The sequence below is a fragment of the Oncorhynchus masou genome, chromosome 17 (genome assembly GCF_036934945.1).
Source record: "Oncorhynchus masou masou isolate Uvic2021 chromosome 17, UVic_Omas_1.1, whole genome shotgun sequence".
In the NCBI taxonomy this organism is placed as follows: domain Eukaryota; kingdom Metazoa; phylum Chordata; class Actinopteri; order Salmoniformes; family Salmonidae; genus Oncorhynchus; species Oncorhynchus masou.
In genome coordinates, this window is record NC_088228.1 from 10,737,755 (window position 1) to 10,757,942 (window position 20,188).

At 44.7% G+C, this 20,188-nt stretch overlaps 1 protein-coding gene across 1 annotated transcript; it reads left to right on the forward strand.

Moving 5' to 3' along the window:
- The first annotated feature begins 436 nt into the window (after positions 1-436).
- On the forward strand, positions 437-17,304 carry LOC135558105 (protein crumbs homolog 1-like). The gene is made up of 9 exons (XM_064991852.1): positions 437-499; positions 696-762; positions 1,393-2,415; positions 3,722-4,275; positions 8,891-9,056; positions 11,339-12,266; positions 12,691-12,732; positions 12,921-13,043; positions 17,046-17,304. Exons 1-9 carry the CDS (start codon positions 437-439, stop codon positions 17,302-17,304), a joined length of 3,225 nt encoding a protein of 1,074 aa, XP_064847924.1.
- The last annotated feature ends 2,884 nt before the right edge of the window (positions 17,305-20,188 follow it).

The window sequence follows — 20,188 nt, forward strand, 5'->3', positions numbered from 1 at the left end:
GGATTGATCTATTGCAGACTGGGGGCTTTGTCTAATTGTTCATTAACCAGGGTCTTACAAACTTCTGGGAATTGGTCAAAGCTATAGTGATAGTTGAGTTCAACCATTGGGATAAAAATTCTCGTGAAACCAGTGTACTATCAAAGTACTAAAACATTTCGCCACACCCGCAATAACATCTGCTAAACATGTGTATGTGACAAATTTGATTTGATTTGAATTATAGGCTATATCAGTACTCCTCCTACTATAGGCTGTCTTATCGTTAGGATTTTTTTGTTTTGTTGTATTAATGGATTTTTGGGGGGTCTTCAGATCACCACGAGACACTGGTCTCAACTGGGTTCCGGTGAATTAAATTCAAGTTCATTTTAAAAACTCATAATTGGTGAGGTAGGTTCTAGTCTCTTATGTAAGCCTTCGTGTTCCTAGACTAATGGAGATGTTTGCTGTTGCTCAAATTAGTCCTGCGAACTCCTCCTTGGCTAGCAATCCATTTGTAAGACATTTTAAGTACATTAGCTTAATCCCAAATAGACTATCTAGCTTGGAGTGATCCCGGCTTTAGACTGGACTGGGCAGCCATTCCTCCATGGGGGAAACACAAGAAGCTGATATCTGTTGTAATGGCTTCCAAACAACTTCTGTGAAATGCAATGGAGTCATTTACCGATATTCCGATTTCTACTGATTAGGAGGACGGGCCAAGGACCATGTTGAGAGTCAACATGTATGTTTGGATTTTGTGGTTACTCTATACAGGTAATTTAGCTCTCTTGTTCGAAGTGTGTTTGTTGTTGTTGTTGTTCTCTGTGAGGTTTCCTGTGAGGATATACAGTGCACAGAACAGAAAAGTGTTACAAAGAGAATATCAAATTGTTTTATCACGCTAATATTTTCATCAACCGTTTTATGTTCTTTATGACTTGCTTTCTACAGTGTTCAAACTAAACGTCATGAAATAAACTACAAATATCTATTTCTATAATAAAAGTAGTACAAGTGAGTAGTACAAGTAGTACAAGTGAACATATGAGTAGTGAGTAGTAGTAGTACAAGTGAACATATCAACCAATCAATCTGCAAAATTAGTGTTACACTTCCTACATATAGACGTGTATTTAAGTAGGTAAATGTGGATATATTTGAAAGGAAATTAAAGATTTTAAAAAACAAACTAGTAATCAATGGCATGACATGTGGCAAACTTTTGAATTCATGTTTTCAATGTTTTCAATCTCTTGGTATGGCCAAATTCACATGAAGGAAAAAGAAAAATGGATTCATATCAATAACATATTAATTCCACAATGATTTTTAAAAAATAAAAGAATGGCCAACTGATTTTAATGCAGGAAGCAAAGATATCTGATTGTTTACATATCTACACAGGTGCCATCTGTGAGGAGGACACTAACACATGTGAACTGCTACCGTGTCAGAATGGTGGCGTCTGCGAGAGCCATCATGGAGGCTACAGGTGCCTCTGCTCTCAACAGAGCCAAGATGGCCATCTGTACGGAGGTGAGAACTGTACAGTCGTCCTCCTGGGCTGCGACGGCAACCGCTGCAAGAATGGCAGCATCTGCTCTCCCCTCTTCCTGAACGACCGCCACACCTACACCTGCACCTGCCGTGCGGGCTTCACCGGCTCCAACTGTCAGACGTCAACCATCTTCTCCTTCGAGACCAGCGGCTACATGTACGTGGAGACCCAGCTATCGGACCCTGAAGTACCTCTGAACGTCACCCTAAGCTTCAGAACGGACCGGCACGTCGGCACCCTCCTCCAGCGCCGGGTCGAAGACTTGCTGCTCACCATCGAGCTGGTCGACAGCCACTTACGCCTCAGCATGCTAAGAGGTCAAGAGTCAGGAAGGGCAGTGGTTCTGGAGCTACCGCCGAGCGTGTCGGATGGCCAGTGGCACACAGTGGAGGCCTGGCTGGGCAGTGAGGCGGAGGGAAGCGGGATCAGATTGCGTCAGTCCTCCTGTGATGAGGTGGGCTGCACCAAGGAGTTCCCAACCACCGAGACCCCCCTACTGGAGCAAGGCTCCGGCCTCTCCGAGTCCGGCTCAGTCCGTCACAGCCTCTTCCTAGGAGGTGTGGGACTGGGCTGGGGCTCCGGAGTGGTAGCAGGAAAGAGGATGCCTGAGGCTGCTGACCCTTCTGTCCCACTTGTCCCGCCTGCCCACTTCCTGGGCTGCTTTCGGGACGTGTTTGTGGAGTCACGGCTGGTAGTGCCTGCCCTCGCCAACTCACCGGCTCAGATCAACGTCACAGCGGGGTGCAGCGACAAGGACAAGTGTGACGACAACCCGTGTCAGAACCGGGGGCATTGCATAAACCAGGGATGGAGGAGCTATGTGTGCGAGTGCTACAGACCATACAAGGGGACTACTGACTGTGCTGAGGGTAAGGCCTGGAGAGTGTTGTCTGAAAACACTGAAGATGTAGCAGTAAAACCAAAGTAAAGCAGAAACACTGTACAATATGAGAGCCACAGCTTCGGAATGTCATTTCAATGCAATAATACCACATATTCTATTAGAGCAACGGTTATGTGCTTCTCCTAAAGCTTGGATAATGTAGCCAAGAACAATGGAAATGGTCATTTTTGCCTGATCTACAGGTCAACAGTTCAGCCTCAGGATCACTCCAAAATCTGAATGGCTGGATTTGTAATGTGGCACCGAACAGGTGGATAAAGTAGCCTGTGGTAGACTGCAAAGGAGCTTAGAGAACTAGTAAAAATAGCATATACAGTACACACACACACACACACAGGCACACATGAACATACACACATAAACTCAAACACACAGAGGCAGAGAGAAGCAAATAAAATAACACCTGATTAAGGAAACGTTTAAGGAGCCGACTGGGAGAGCTTTTACTTTCCAGAAAACAGGGGTTCCCAAGGACTCCCGCCACAACGCTTTAACGTGAGAGGTGGAAATAACTGGTCTGAGTTCTGAATACTGGTCCTCTTCACCTTGAATCAGGGATGGGCAACTCTAGTCCTCAGGGGCCGGATTGCCCCAGCTTACACCTGACAATATTCCATCCCTGCTGCTTGAATGAGTGGCATAAACATCTCAGTCTGGTACCAAGTCAAACTTGGGGGCAATTCCATTTAATTTTTATGAGTTTAATTCAATTCATGATTTGAAAACTTTTCATGTCAGGAATAGAATTTCAATTCACTTCATGACTTGACTGAGTTTAAATGGAATTTACACCAATCCTGGTTCCCAGACTAGTAAACAAACAATAGCATAGTTTTGGAAAAAGAGAAGGCACTAACACACAGTGGCCCAACTGGAGATTGGTACACTCTTAGAAAAACTTGCGTTCTAGAACCGTAAAAGGGTTCCCCATAGGAAAACCCTTTGATTAACTTTTTTTTGTTCCAGGTAGAGCTATTTTGGGTTCCATGTAGGACCCTTTCCACAGAGGGTTCTACATGGTATCCAAAAGGGTTCCATTTGGAGCCTAAAAGGGTCCTATCTGGATCCAAAAAGTGTTCTCCAAATGGGACAGCTGAAGAACTGTTTTGGAACCCTTTTTTCTAAGAGTGTCGTGGAAACCATGCTATTGTCTTTGTGTTTTGACACCATCTCTCTATGTTAGTTCTTCATCTATGCATTAAATAATTGGGAGGACATAGTTTGCAACTTTATTTATTTTTCTAAAACTCTCTCTCTCTGTATCAACGCAGAGTACATCACCGCCAAGTTCGGGAACGAGGACGTAGCAAGCTATGCCGTCTTCTCCTTGGACGATCCCCTGGGTTCTGGCACCATCACCATATCCATGTTTGTGCGTACCCGGCGCCCCAGTGGCCTTCTCCTGGTCCTGGCTAACAGCACCAGCCAGTACCTCCGCCTGTGGCTGGATGACGGCCGGGTCAAAGTTCAGGTGAACAATTTTGAGTGCCTGGCGGGAAGCAAAGTGGTCAGTGACGGCCACTTTCACTTGGTGACGGTGCAGCTGGAGGGTGACTCTGTGACCCTGTTCCAGTCGGCCCAGAGCCATGGAACCATTCCCATCCGGCCCGTGGTGGTGCAGCCAGGGGACCTGGTCTACGTTGGGGGTTTGTCTGACCAGAGAGCCTCGGCCTCCTTCGGGGGTTACCTGAAAGGCTGTGTCCAGGACCTGAGAATCAACAATAAACGGCTACAGTTCTTTCCCATAGGAACTCTGGTAGCCTCATACGGTGTGGAGGAGCTGGTCAACGTCACACAGGGATGTATCAGTGACAACGTCTGCAGTGTGAGTAACTGGACATACACTATACTATATACTACATACTATACTGACAAACCACAGTTGCCCCATGACAAACCACAGTATATACTACATACTATACTGACAAACCACAGTTGCCCCATGACTCAACACAGTTGCCCCATGACAAAACCCCGGTTGCCCCATGACAATGCCAGTTGCCCCATGATTCACCACAGTTGCCCCATGAAAACACCACAGTTGCCTCATGACAACACCACTGAGTTTATAAACCCAAAGTTCCTAGCAGCCAATACTTCCTGGGATGGCCGCGAAGCAGACCAAACAGACCATACTGGGATTTGGGGTTTGGGAAGTCAATGAAGGAGTGAAAGATAACTTCCTCAGAGTGACAGACACACCTAGCAAAACTGCTAAATGTCCCTATCCTGTGCACTTTAACATTCATTTGCAACAAACATTTAGCCTTGTTCAAATAATGACCGGGTTTTACCATTTTGGTTTTGTGCAGCTCTTTTCTGGTGGCTAGGTGTTCTTGGCACATTCTAATACCCTTAATCTGGAGGGGTTTTGGATGACATCACCTCTGTCCAGCATGTAGGCGAAATGGATTTCCCTAACTAAAATGTACTATGCGCATATGAGTATCTTTACAGCCTACCTGCCTTGTATATTTGGAACTGACCATTCCCTTCGGAGTGCCATGCTTTTGGCTTTAATTAACCCTTGATATGAGTTGCTGTCACGTTCTGACCTTAGTTCCTTTGTTATGGCTTTGTTTTAGTTGGGTCAGGGCGTGAGTTGGGGTGGGTAGTCTATGTTCTTTTTTCTATGTTGTGTTTATGTAGTTTGGCCTGGTATGGTTCTCAATCAGAGGCAAGTGTCGTTCGTTGTCTCTGATTGAGAATTATACTTAGGTAGCCTTTTCCCACATGTGTTTTGTGGGTGATTGTTTTCTGTTTTGTGTCTTCACCAGACAGGACTGTTTTGTTGTCGTTTCGTTCTTTCACTTAGTTGTTTTGTTATTCAGTATTCTGATGATTTATTAAATATTAACATGGACACATACCACGCAGCGCATTGGTCCAATCTTGACTACTCCTCGTCAGAGGAGGACGAATTACGTTACAGAATCACCCACCAACCAAGGACCAAGCAGCGTGATATCGGGCAGCAGCGATCTCTGGACTCTGGAGATTTTGGATGGAAAAAGACCCTGGGCACAGGCTGGGGAATATCGCCGCCCCAAGGCAGAGCTGGAGGCAGCGAAAGCTGAGCGGCGGCGATATGAGGAGGCAGCACAGCAACGCGACAGGCACGAGAGGCAGCCCCAAAAACATTTTTTTTTTTGGGGGGGGGGGCACGGGGAGTGTGGCAGAGTCAGGTTGGAGACCTGAGCCCACTCCTCATGCTTACCGGAAGAAGCGCAGTACTGGTCAGGCACCGTGTTATGCGGTCAAATGCAAGGTGTCGCCGGTGGGCTATAGGCCAGCACCCCGCAAGTGCCAAGCGAGTGTGGGCATCCAGCCAGGGCGTGTTGTGCCAGCCCAGCGTGTTTGGTCTCCAGTACGTCGTTTCGGCCCAGGGTATCCTGCGCCGGCGCTGCAAGCTTTGTCTCCGGGGAGCTGGGAGGGTGCAGTGCGTCCTATGCCTGCGCTCCACCCGTGCTGGGTGAATGTGTGTATTGAGCCTAAGGGAGAGGTGCGAGTGGTATGCAGAGGATCTCCAGTGCTCACCCACAGCCTGGTTTAACCTGTGCCTGCACTCTGGATGGTCCAGGCTGAAATGGTGATCCAGCCGGGAGGAGTGGTGCCAAGGCTGCGCACCAGGGCTCCAGTGCTCCCCCACAGCCTGGTCCATCCGGTGCCTCCACCAAGCAGCAGGCCTCCTGTAGGTCTCCTCAGTCTGGTGGACCCTGTGGCAGCCCCACGTACCAGGCTGTCTCTCCGTCTCCTCCCTCCAGGTTCGTCCGTCTGTCCTGAGCGGCCAGAGCCGCCCATCTGTCCTGAGCTGCCAGAGCCACCCGTCTGTCCTGAGCTGCCGGAGTCGCCTGTCAGTCAGGAGCTGCCGGAATCGCCTGTCAGTCAGGAGCTGCTGGAATCGCCTGTCAGTCAGGAGTTGCTGGAATCGCCCTTCACTCCGGCGCTGCTGGAATCGCCCTTCACTCCCGCCTGTCTCATTCCAATGAAGATCGTTACAGTTGCTCCTCCTCTGCTATGTAGACGTCAGTTATACTTTATGTTGAGGCTTTAGAAAAGTTTACTTTTATTAATTTACAGACCGTATAATATTTTATGCAACTTTATGGCTTGAATTCTCTTACATTGTTAACAACTTGGGGAAATAAAAACCCTACTACAGTGTTTGCACCCTACTTTGTTGTCTCATTGCCTGCTTGGTCCTTAACCTTTACATAGTTGTTCATTTTCTCTCATTTCCATGCATGATCGAGTTTGCATGATCTAGTTAAGTCGCCATGACATTGCCTACAAGTGTGATGGGGGGGTTCTATTTGAGAATCAGTTTCTGGAGCTCTGCATGTATATTCTCTTTGGCAACATACAGTTGAAGTCAGAAGTTTACATACACTTAGGTAGGAGTCATTAAAAATTGTTTTTCAACCACTCCACAAATTTCTTGTTAATAATTTTGGCAAGTCGGTTAGTGTCACGTCCTGACCTTAGTTCTTTTTTTTATATCTCTATTTTAGGTTGGTCAGGGCGTGAGTTGGGGTGGGAATTCTATGTTTTGTTCTATGTTTGTATTTCTAGGTGTTTGGCCTGGTATGGTTCCCAATCGGAGGCAGCTGTCAATCGTTGTCTCTGATTGAGAACCATACTTAGGCAGCCTGTTTTCGCCCTTGAGTTGTGGGTAGTTGTTGTCTGTCTCTGTCTCTGTACCAGACAGGACTGTTTCGTTTGTTCTGGTTTGTTCTTTTTGTTCTAGTGTTCAGTGTAATTAAAAGATCATGAACACGTACCGCGCTGCACCTTGGTCCTCTCCTTCTTCCACCAACGACAACCGTTACAGTTAGGACATCTACTTTGTGCATGACACAAGTCATTTTTCCAACAAATGTTTACAGACAGATTATTTCACTTATAATTCAAGGTGTCACAATTCCAGTGGGTCAGAAGTTTACATACACGAAGTTGACTGTGCCTTTAAACAGCTTGGAAAATTCCAGAAAATTATGTCATGGCTTTAGACGCTTATGATAGGCTAATTGACATAATTTTAGTCAATTGGAGGTGTACTTGTGGATGCATTTCAAGGCCTAACTTCAAACTCAGTGCCTCTTCGCTTGACATCATGGGAAATCCAAAAGAAATCAGCCAAGACCTCAGAAAAAACTTGTAGACTTCCACTAGTCTGGTTCATCCTTGGGAGCAATTTCCAAACACCTGAAGGTACCACGTTCATCTGTACAAACAATAGTACGCAAGTATTAACACCATGGTACCATGCAGCCGTTATACAGCTCAGGAAGGAAACAAGTCTGTCTCCTAGAGATTAACGTGCTTTGGTGCGAAAAGTGCAAATCAATCCCAGAACAACAGCAAAGGACTTTGTGAAGGAGCTGGAGGAAACAGGTACAAAAGTATCTATATCCCCAGCAAAACGAGTCCTATATCGACGTAAGCTGAAAAGCCGCTCAGCAAGGAAGACGTCACTGCTCCAAAACCACCATAAAAAAGCCAGACTATGGTTTGCAACTGCACATGGGGACAAAGATCGTACTTTTTGGAGAAATGTGGTCTGGTGAAACAAAAATAGAGCTGCTTGGCTGTAATGACCATTGTTATGTTTGGAGGTAAAAGGGGAGGCTTGCAACCCGAAGAACACGATCCCAACTATGAAACACAGGGTGGGGGTGTTGTGGGGGTGCTTTGGGAGTGCTTTGCTGCAGGAGGGACTGGTGCAGTTCACAAAATAGATGGCATCATGGTGTAGGAAAATTATGTGGATATATTGAAGCAACATCTCAAGACATCAGTCAGGAAGTTAAAGCTTGGTCGCAAATGGGTCTTCCAAATAGACAGTGACCCAATCATACATCCAAAGTTGTGGCAAAATGGCATAAGGACAACAAAGTCAAGGTATTGGAGTGGCCATCACAAAACCCTGACCTCAATCAGAACTGGGCAGAACTGAAAAAGAGTGTGCGAGCAAGGAGGCCTTCAAACCTGGTTCAGTTACACCATCTCTGTCAGAAGTAATGGTCCAAAATTCACCCAACTTATTGTGGGAAGCTTGTGGGAGGCTACCTGCAACGTTAGACCCAAGTTAAACAATTTAAAGGCAATGCTACCAAATACTAATTAAGTGTGTGTAAAATTCATACCCACTGAGAATGTGATAAAAAAAATAAAAGCTGAAATTAATTATTCTCTCTACTATTATTTCACATTCTTAAAATAAAGTAGTGATCCTAACTGACCTAAGACAGGAAATTTTTACTAGGATTAAATGTCAGGAATTGTGAAAAAATGAGTTTAAATGTATTTGGCTAAGGTGTATGCAAACTTCCGACTTCAACTGTAGTTGCCCAATGACTCTGCACAACCTCTCCATGACAACACAGTTGACCCATGACAAAGTCTAACTGCTTGACTGAGTTATTATTTGTCTCCTCCAGAACATCCCATGTCTGAACGGCGGAGTATGCTACTCCATGTGGGACGACTTTATCTGCAATTGCCCACCCAACATTGCAGGGCGGCGCTGTGAGGTGGTCAAGTGGTGTGAGCTGTCTCCGTGCCCCTCGACCGCAGCCTGCCAGACCCTCTCACAGGGCTTTGAGTGTGAGTTCCTAGTTCGGGAACCCCTTTCTGAAGAGATCAAGCAATGTAATCCATTCTGCAGAAATCAAATGTCAAATTTCACTATTACTCATATCAATGTTTCTCAAACCTCTCTTTTAATACCACCTGCATGGTCCAGTTACACTATATTTACAAAAGTATGTGGACACCCCTTTAAATTAGTGGATTTGGCTATTTCAGCCACACCCTTTGCTGACAGGTGTATAAAATCTAGCACACAGCCATGCAATCTCCATAAACAAACATTGGCAGTAGAATGGACTGTACTGAAGAGCTCAGGGATTTTCAACGTGGCACCGTCATAGGATGCCACCTTTCCAACAAGTCAGTTCGTCAAATTTCTGTCCTCCTGGGGCTGCTCCGGTCAACTGCAAGTGCTGTTATTGTGAAGTGGAAACATCTAGCAGCAACAACAGCTCAGCCACAAATTGGTAGGCCACACAAACGGTGTGTTGAAGGAAATATCGTCTGTCTTCGGTTGCAACACTCACTACAGAGTTCCAAACTGCCTCTGGAAGCAACGTCAGCACAATAACTGTTCGTCGGGGAGCTTCATGAAATGGGTTTCCATGGCCGAGCAGCCGCACACAAGCCTAAATGTCGGCTGGAGTGGTGTAAAGCTCACGGCCATTGGACTCTCGTTCTCTGGAGTGATGAATCACACTTCACCATCTGTTAGTCCGATGGACGAATCTGGGTTTGGAGGATGCCACTACCTGCCCCAATGCATAGTGCCAACTGTAAAGTTTGGTGGAGGAGGAATAATGGTCTGGGGCTGTTTTTCTGGCTAGGCCCCTTAGCTCCAGTGAACAGCATACAATGGTTCTGTGCTTCCGACTTTGTGGCAACAGTTTATTTATTTACCTTTATTTAACTAGGCAAGTCAGTTAAGAACAATTTCTTATTTTCAATGATGGCCTGGGAACAGTGAGTTAACTGCCTGTTCAGGGGCAGAACAACAGATTTGTACCTTGTCAGCTCAGGGGTTTGAACTTGCAACCTTCCGGTCACTAGTCCAACGCTCTAACCACTAGGCTACCCTGCCGCAGTTTGGGGAAGGCCCTTTCCTGTTTTAGCATGAAAATGTCACTGTGCACAAAGCGAGGTCCATTCAGAAATGGTTTGTTGAGATCAGTGTGGTAGAACTTGACTGGCCTGCGCAGAGCCCTGACCTCAACCCCATCTAACACCTTTGGGATGAATTGGAACACCAACTGCGAGCCAGACTTAATCGCCCAACATCAGTGCACAACCTCACTAATGCTCTTGTGGCTGAATGGAAGCAAGTCCCCAAAGAAATGTTCCAACATCTAGTGGAAAGCCTTCCCAGAAGAGTGAGGCTGTTGTAGCAGCAAAGGGAGGATCAACTCCATATTAATGCCCAGGATTTTGGAATGAGATGTTTGACGAGCACATGTCCACATACTTTTGGTTATGTAGTGTATTTGACCTAATCCAGTATCAGTGCACCTGATACAATTACCGGTAGTTCACTAATCATCAAGCCCTTCATTAGCTGAATCCACTCTGCTTGACAAGTTGAATCATGTCTGCTTAATTAGTTGAATTAAGTTGGCTCTACTTAAATAGATAGGTGGAACTGGCTGGGGGTTCTTGAAGAGAGGCCTGGGAAACATAGACATGTAGCAATTTCTTCTCTGTATTTGGCGTATTCTATATAGAGCAGACTAGTGTGTCGGCCTATTCAGTGTGTATCCACTGAATGGACTGTTGATTATCCTCCCTGCGTTTCCTTATCTGAAGGCTTAACTCGAGTAAAGGTAAATACAGTAGAGACTTAGGGCAGAAGGAGAAGCCCAACACAGAATTCTCATGAGCCAATGAGCCAAGTTTATCCCCCCAGATTAACCATACCACCACATGATTCAAGAGGTTAAGGCACCAGAATATGTTCAAGTAATGCTCCTGTTTGTTCAATAGGCAATTAAAAGATAAGGTCTCTATATGGTTCCTTACCCTGAAAGTAGTCTATGGGCTAGGAGGGACTGTAATCCATGGTGTGGATTTCTTTAAACAGCCACCTTTAACTTCAGTAACTTTACCCAAGGCTAACCACAAATCAATGGGAGAGATGGGGGCAACGGTTAATGACTCAGTTACTTGAAAGGGGTTTTAACCCAAAATGTTGAACATTGCACTTGCCCCATCTTTCACGTTGATTTTTGGTTGCTTCTTGTGCCACTGAGGATATTTCAGTTACAGATTTTGTTGTTTTAAGCCTCTTCTGTTTTGCATCCCAGGTGTGTCCAACGTGACCCTCCGGAATGACAGCATACTGTCCTACAGAGGCAACGGGAAGATCAGGCACCACCTCAGCAGCGTCCTCCTAAGTGTGAGAACCAGACAAACGAACGCCACCCTCCTACACACCAAGAAAGGCTCTGAGTTCATCACCATCTCCCTCCAGGACTCTCACCTCCTGCTAGAACTACAGGCCGGTGGTGGCGAGGCCTCCCCCAAGCTCACTGCCCAGAGCCGGGGCCTGGTCAGCGACGGCAAGTGGCACATGGTGGAGCTCTCCATGGAAGCCCCGGATCTACAGACCTCCAGGTGGATCATGGTCCTGGATGGGGGAAGAGATGAAGTAGAGGAGGAGCAAGTTGTGTCCAAGGTCGCCTCTGGGAGCCTGGCCTTCCTCAGGGAGGGAGTGGACATCCTCCTGGGAGGTCTGGGGCCAGAGGCTAGGGGGAATTTGGAAGGATGTCTGGGCCCTGTCCAGATCGGGGGGCTCCCGCTGCCCTACTATGGAGATACTGACCTGAACCTTCCCAGACCCCAAGAGGGGCAGTTTCTGAGGACCCCCAGTGCCGTCACCCCCCTATATGGCTGCCGGGGGGCTAGTGTGTGCACGCCGAACCCTTGTTTAAACCAGGGGGTGTGTGAGGAACTCTTTGACCTCTCCCTCTGCAGGTGCCCTCCTGAGTGGATGGGGCCACAATGCCAGAATGACGTGGACACCTGCGCCGTCAAGCCCTGTGTCCATGGCAACTGCAGTGTTTTGGGGGAGGGATATCTATGTGCGTGTGAGCCGGGGTATGGGGGGACCAGGTGTGAGAAGGATGTGGATACGTGTGAGAACAACAAGTGCGGCCCGGAGGCCACCTGTCTCAGAGGCCTCCTGAACTATGCCTGCCACTGCCCCAGGAACATGACCGGGCCCTTCTGCGAGTAAGTCTCAAACGCTTCCCATATTCCCCCCCAACCTTAACCCATCCTAACCCTAATTTATCTTAAAGAACATCGAAAAAAATCACAAAAAAAATCTGCAAGAACTAAACAAAACAATCCAAAGCTATAACTCAATTGTGTATGAGTTATTGCATATGTCATATCATATGTCAAGGGTAATATGAACACATTTTATTTTATTTTACCTTTATTTAACTAGGCAAGTCAGTTAAGAACAAATTCTTATTTTCAATGACAGCCTAGGAACAGTGGGTTAACTGTCTGTTCAGGGGCAGAACGACAGATTTGTACCTTGTCAGCTAGGGGGTTTAAACTTGCAACCTTCCGGATACTAGTCACACGCTCTAACCACTAGGCTACCCTGCCGCCCCAAATGGATGCCTGATTAATCATTCTCTTTTAGTGAAAAGGTGCCAGAAGTCCCATGGTACATTGAAAAGATACCGTAAGTTATTTCAAGTTCTTTCAAGTAATTTTAAATGATATCCTCTCAAGCCAAAACTAGCTCACATCTGTGGTGATTAGAAACATCAACTGAATCAACCAACAATTCTGTTTGAGCCATTTCGCCAGCTATCAAACTCCTAACTGTCAGGTAACTGATGCTTGTATGTTTGTGTCGCTGAACTCTAGATATCCCAACCTGCCCGCGTCCGTGTGTCCTGGAGACAGATGGAATTACAGCTGCTTCAACGGGGGGAACTGCTCTAAGCAAGACTACACCTGTGACTGTCTGCCCGGTTTTATAGGGCAATGGTAAGCCATGAATATAAACAATAGTAAATCTGTAGTAAACACTTGCGTCCATGAATCTCAATGAAACCTAAGTGTAATTACTATGTAATTCAGGCATTCTTGAAAATCTGGACAATCCTTGTCCTAAGCAAAGGATTCCAATTTCAACCTCGGAAACTCAAAATGTTAGAAACTTGGATCTGAAAACGGATCTCATGTAGTTTATTGGAAAAACCCTTTGTGACTTCGAAGAATATGTATCTTAAAACTGTGACTCCTTAAAGATGTGTCCCAAGGTTTGGTAAACTCCATCAGATTTGTCAAACGTCCTAAATTATTGAGGAATGAGCAGGGTCAACTTCCTTAATTTCATGTTTACATATAGTGTAACAAGACAACTCAGGGTCCGGAAAGTTCTCTACTTTTGATAGATTTAAACAAAATATACTGATATCACCATGGTAAACAAAAAACATTACCTGTCAACTCCCTCTCCCTTGAAGATTTAGATAGAATATTAATGATCAAATATGTTAACTTTAATTAGGTTTTAGAGTCATAAAGCAACTGGAAATAAAACAAAATTGCTACTCAGTATACCACATGAATGAAGAAGAAAAATGATTGTACCAATTTTTATTATATAGGGGCGTGGTTAGGTATTATCATAGATAGACAGAACACTACCTAATCCCTAGGTGGCAGCAGCAACCAACTGCAGATGCTGTGCCTTGCCTTGATAAGTGCACAGGTGTGGGTAATTAAAAAGTATCGGCAAACAGTAAGAGAGAAGTGTCCAGAAGCCTCTTGGGCTGCCAGTGTTTGTTTTGGAGCCTGAATTTTTTAAATTTTGTTTTTTGTACATATTTATTTTGTTAACAATTCAATAGCCTGCTTGGGCTGGCCGACCCAGGAGTCAGGATGGAGGAGGCCCAGCACCTAGGTAAGGTTGCTGTCTCCTGGAGGCAAATGCATACAACACAGTCCATATACTCCGACGTCTCTCATAAATCTACACACAAGAAAATGGCGCCCGGAGCAGAAGGCAGATGTTTTACATGCCACCAACCGATTGTGTTTTTTGTTAATTTTTAACTTATTTTTTACTCATTCTGTACATAATGTTGCCACTACCGTCTCTTATGACCGAAAATAACTTCTAGACATCAGAACTGCGATTACTCACGACGGACTAGCAGAATCCTTTTTCTTCTTTCACAACTCTGACAAACCCGAGGCGGAGGATATACGGCTCCCTCGGGAACAGGCCCAAACCCCCATGATCTGCGTAAAGAGGAGGTGGAGAAAGAGAGGCCAGAAAGCGGGGTGCCTGCTGAGAATTTGAAAGCGATCGATTAAACCCCACTATCCCTCAATTCTGCAAGTAAACGTGCAATCTTTGGACAATAAAGTTGACGGGTTACGGAGAGGTTAAACTACCAAACTGTAACATCTTATGCTTCATGTAGTCGTGGCTGAACGACGACAATATCAACATACAGCTGGCTGGTTATACGATGTACTGGCAGGATAGAACAGCAGCGTCTGGTAAGACAAGGGGCAGCGGACTATGTATTTTTGAAAATAACAGCGAGTGCACTATATCTAAGGAAGTCTCGAGCTATTGCTCACCTGAGGTTGAGTATATCATGATAAGCTGTAGACCACACTACCTACAGAGAGAGATCTCATCTGTATTCTTCGTAGCTGTTTACATACCGCCACAGTCAGATGCTGGCACTAAAATAGCATGAATGAGCTGTATTCCGCCATAAGCAAACAAGAAAACACTTACCAAGAGGTGGCGCTCCTAGTAGCCAGGGATTTTAATGCAGGGAAACTTAAATCAGTTTTACCAAATTTTTATCAGCATGTTAAATGTGCAACCAGAGTGAAAAGAACTCTGGACCACCTATACTTCACACACAGAGACGCATACAAAGCTCGCCCTCCATTTGGCAAATCTCACCATAATTCCATCCTCCTGATTCCTGCTTACAAGCAAATAATTTAAGCAGGGAGCACCAGTTACTAGAAAAATAAATGTGGTCAGATGAAGCAGATGCTAAGCTACAGGACTGTTTTGCTTGCACAGACTGGAATACGTTCTGGGATTCCTCCAATGGCATTGAGGAGGATACCACATCTGTCATTGGCTTCATCAATAAGTGCATCGATGACGTCATCCACACAGTGGTCGTACGTACATACCCCAACCAGAAGCCATGGATTACAGGCAGCATCCACACTGAGCTAAAGGCTTGAGCTACCGCTTACAAGGAGCGGGACTCTAACCTGGAAGCTTATAAGAAATTCCTCTATGCCCTCTGACGAACCATCAATCAGGCAAAGTGTCAATACAGGACTAAGATTGAGTCATACTATACCGACTCTGATGCTCGTCGGATGTGGCAGGGCTTGCAAACCATTACAGACTACAAAGGGAAGCACAGACGAGAGCTGCCCAGTGACATGGGCCTACCAGATGAGCAAAACTACTTCTATGCTCGCTTCGAGGCAAATAACACTGAAACATGCATGAGAGCACCAGCTGTACTGGAAGACTGTGTGATCACGCTCTCCGCAGCCAATGTGAGTAACACCTTTAGACAGGTCAACATTCACAAGGCCACAGGGCCAGACAGATTACCAGGACATGTACTGCGAGCATGCGCTGACCAACTAGCAAGTGTCTTCACTCACATTTTCAACCTCTCCCTCAGATGACACAACAGTGGTAGGGCTGATCTCAGACAACAATGAGACAGCCTATAGGGAGAAGGTCAGAGACCTGGCCGTCTGGTGCCAGAACAACAACCTCTCCCTCAACGTGATCAAGACAAAGGAAATGATTGTGGACTACAGGAAAAAGAGGACAGAGCACACCCCCATTCTCATCGACGGGGGCTGTAGTGGAGCAGGTTGAGAGATTCATGTTCCTTGGTGTCCACATCACCAACACACTAACATGGTCCATGCACACCAAAACAGTTGTGAAGTGGGCATGACAAAACTTATTTTCCCCTTTTCAGTCTCCCTTAGGAGACTGAAAAGATTTGGCATGGATCCTCAGATCCTCAAAGGTTCTACAGCTGCACCATCGAGAGCATCACTGCCTGGTATGGCCTCTCGGCCTCCGATACAGAGGGTAATGCGAACGGCCCAGTACATCACTGGGGCCTGACTGGTTGCATCACTGCCTGGTATGGCAACTGCTCGGCCTCCGACCACAAGGCACTACAAAGGGTAATGCGAACGGCCCAGTACATCACTGGGGCCAAGGTTCCTGCCATCCAGGACCTCTACACCAGGTGGTGTGAGAGGAAGGCCCTAAAAATGGTCAAAGACTCCAGCTACCCTAGTCATAGACCGTTCTCTCATGGTAAGTGGTACCGGAGCGCCATGTCTAGGTTCAAGAGGCTTCTAAACAGCTTCTAGCCCCAAGCCATAAGACTCCTGAACATCCAGTCAAATGGCTACCCAGACTATTTGTATTGCCCCCCCCTCTACACCACTGCCACTCTGTTGTCATCTATGCATAGTCACTTTAATAACCCTACCTACATCCACATACAACCTCAACTAACCGGTGCCCCCGCACATTGACTCTGTACTGACACCCTCCTGTAAATATTGTCTTTTTTTACTGCTGCTCTTTAATTGCTTGTTACTTTTATCTCTTATTCTTATCCATGTTTTTTTTAAACTGCGCTGTTGGTTAGGGGCTCGTAAGAAATCATTTCACTGTAAGCTCTACACCTGTTGTATTCAGAGCATGTGACTAATAAAGTCGGATTTGATTTGATTTGAAATGAACACATTAAATCAGGTTACAGACCATTTAGCTAGGCCTCGGACTCCTAGACTTAGAAAGTGTACAAAACTCAGTTGGCTAGCTAGTTGGTTTTGTAACACAATGTATATGTATGTGATAATGTAATTAATATTATTAAAATATACAATTATTGTTAAATATATAACTAATATATAAGTATATTTCATTAAATCCCCCGTGTGTAACAGGTGTGAGGTAGACTTTGATGAGTGTGCGTCGGGCCCCTGTGAATACGGAGGCTACTGCCACAACCTTGTCAACCACTTCCACTGTATATGTGAGATGAACTTCTCAGGTGACCAGTGCCAGATCGATGTCAGCGACTTCTACTTGTACCTGGCCCTGTTGCAATTCCAATACATGTTCCAGCTCATGTCCTACCTTATCTTGCACCTCGACGATGGCCCAGAGATCGACTGGGGACAACTGCAAATAGATGACGACTAGCGATCCATTGGAGCCAACATGGACAACTAGGAGCACATGAGAGCCAACATGGACAACTAGGAGCACATGAGAGCCAACATGGACAACTAGGAGCACATGAGAGCCAACATGGACAACTAGGAGCACATGAGAGCCAACATGGACAACTAGGAGCACATGAGAGCCAACATGGACAACTAGGAGCACATGAGAGCCAACATGGACAACTAGGAGCCCATGAGAGCCAACATGGACAACTAGGAGCACATGAGAGCCAACATGGACAACTAGGAGCACATGAGAGCCAACATGGATAACAAAGGGCCATCGGGAACCAACATGGGCTACAAAGTGTTGATTGAATGTTCTGGGTAGCTGTTGCTCCCACTTCCTATGCACAGGTTTAGGATCCATTTACCCTCCCAAAAACCTTACCTTAACTATTTACATATGTTATTGGACCATAAACAGATATGGCTCATTAACGCATACAGTCCAAATAATGATAATCCACACTTTTTTTGAAATTATATATAATACTTTATCAAACCTACAAGCAATACAATACTGTATTATTATGGTGGGAGATTATAATACGGTTTTAAATACCTCAATGGACCGTTAAGGAAATCACACAACAAACTATTACCCTCGTTCACTTAAGGAAATATCAAAATCATAGATATATTGGAACTAGTGGATATATGTAGCCTTAAATATCCTGACCTAGTGAGATATACATGGCAGAGGCTCAATCAAGCTAGTCGTCTTGACTACTTTCTTATGTCGTTCTCGCTAGCGACTGAAAGTAATTTTTACATTGTTAGGGGACAGAATGCGGTCGGACCATCAAGCAATTGGCCTATAACATTACACTTACAGAATTTCCATGTGGGCAAGGATATTGGAAATTTAATCAAAGCCTTTTGGCTTTTAACTAGGACATAATATTTTAGAACTGATGTTTTCTGACATAACATACAGTTGAAGTCAGAAGTTTACATACACCTTAGCCAAATCCATTTAAACTCAATTTTTCCACAATTGCTGACATTTAATCCTAGTAAAAAATTCCCTGTCTCATGTCAGTTAGGATCACCACTTTATTTTAAGAATGTGAAATGTCAGAATAATAGTAGAGAGAATGATTAATTTCAGCTTTTATTTCATTCATCACATTTCCAGTGGATCAGAATATTACATAAACTCAATTAGTATTTGGTAGCATTGCCTTGCATTGCCATTTGTGACCAAGCTTTAACTTCCTGACTGATGTCTTGATTTGCTTCAATATATCAGCATAATTGTCCCTCCTCATGCACTGCCAACCCCGTGCTTTACGGTTGGGATGATATTCTTCGGCTTGCAAGCTTCCCCCTTTTTCCTCCAAACATAATGATGGTCATAATGGCCAAACAGTTCTATTTCTGTTTCATCAGACCAGAGGACATTTCTCCATAAAGTACGATCTTTGTCCCCATTTGCAGTTGCAAACCATAGTCTGGCTTTTACATTGCGGATTTGGAGAAGTGGCTTCTTCCTTGCTGAGCGGCCTTTCAGGTTATGTTGATATAGGACTCGTTTTACTGTGGATATAGATACTTTTGTACCTGTTTCCTCCAGCATCTTCACAAGGTCCTTTGCTGTTGTTCTGGGATTGATTTGCGCTTTTCGCAACAAAGTACGTTCATCTCTAGGAGACACAACGCGTCTCCTTCCTGAGCGGTATGACTTCTGCGTGGTCCCATGGTGTTTATACTTGCGTACTATTGTTTGTACAGATGAACGTGGTACCTTCAGGCATTTGGAAATTGCTGATGAACCAGACTAGTGGAGGTCTACAAATTGTTTTCTGAAGTCTTGGCTGATTTTAATATTCCCATGATGTCAAGCAAAGTGGCACTGAGTTTGAAGGTAGGCCTTGAAATACATCCACAGGAACACCTCCAATTGACTGAAATGATGTCAATTAGCTTATCAAAAGCTTCTAAAGCCATGACATCATTTTCTGGAATTTTCCAAGCTGTTTAAGGGCACAGTCAACTTAGTGCATGTAAACTTCTGACCCACTGGAATTGTGATACAGTGAATTATGAGTGAAATAATCTGGCTCTAAACAATTGTTGGGAAAATGATTTATGTCATGCACAAAATAGATGTCCTAACCAACTTGCCAAAACTATAGTTTGTTAACAAGAAATTTGTGGAGTGGTTGACCGAGTTTTAATAACTCCAACCTGTGTATGTAAACTTCCGACTTCAGATGTAGGTACAGCACATCCTCTTATTGTATGGGACACTTTTAAATGTACCTTTAGAGGCCATGCAATGAAGTACTCATCTTTAAAACAAAGGCAATTTAGGTCAAAAGAGTCAATTTTTTTAAAGGAAATGGAAGGACTAACAGTAAAGATAGATACCAATAAAAACTGTACCAAAGAGACACAGAATAAGTTAGAGGAAAAACAAAAAATACATGGAGGAATTTACTCAAGAAAGATCAAGTGTAATATATTATAAAATTTAAAGAGAACATAATGAAATATGGGTAAAAATGAACCAAATTATTTTTTACATTTTCAACATAATAATGCTACCAAAATTACCCCGATAATTCACCAAACTATATTTTGAAAGAGGAAGCAAAGCACTTTAAGCATATGTTTTCATTTCAGTCTCCTCCATCTCCACTAACCAAAGTTAATTGTATGTATTTTTTATTTGATTAATAATGTAAAATGAACAGCTGTACAGAAAGACTCATGTGAAGGCCAAATTACAGAGGAGGAACTTCTTGATGCAATTAAAGCCTTTAAGTCCGGGAAAACTCCAGATACCAGTTGAGGGATACCAATCCTTTTCTGATGCACTCAGAGGACCGTTATTATCATGTTTTGTACACTCC

Excerpts from the sequence above, each read along its gene's own strand:
- LOC135558105 (XM_064991852.1), top strand. The coding sequence starts at position 437 with ATGGAGATGTTTGCTGTTGCTCAAATTAGTCCTGCGAACTCCTCCTTG. Across the intron at positions 763-1,392 it reads TTTGTGGTTACTCTATACAG|GTGCCATCTGTGAGGAGGAC; the intron begins GTAATTTAGCTC and ends ATATCTACACAG. Across the intron at positions 2,416-3,721 it reads GACTACTGACTGTGCTGAGG|AGTACATCACCGCCAAGTTC; the intron begins GTAAGGCCTGGA and ends GTATCAACGCAG.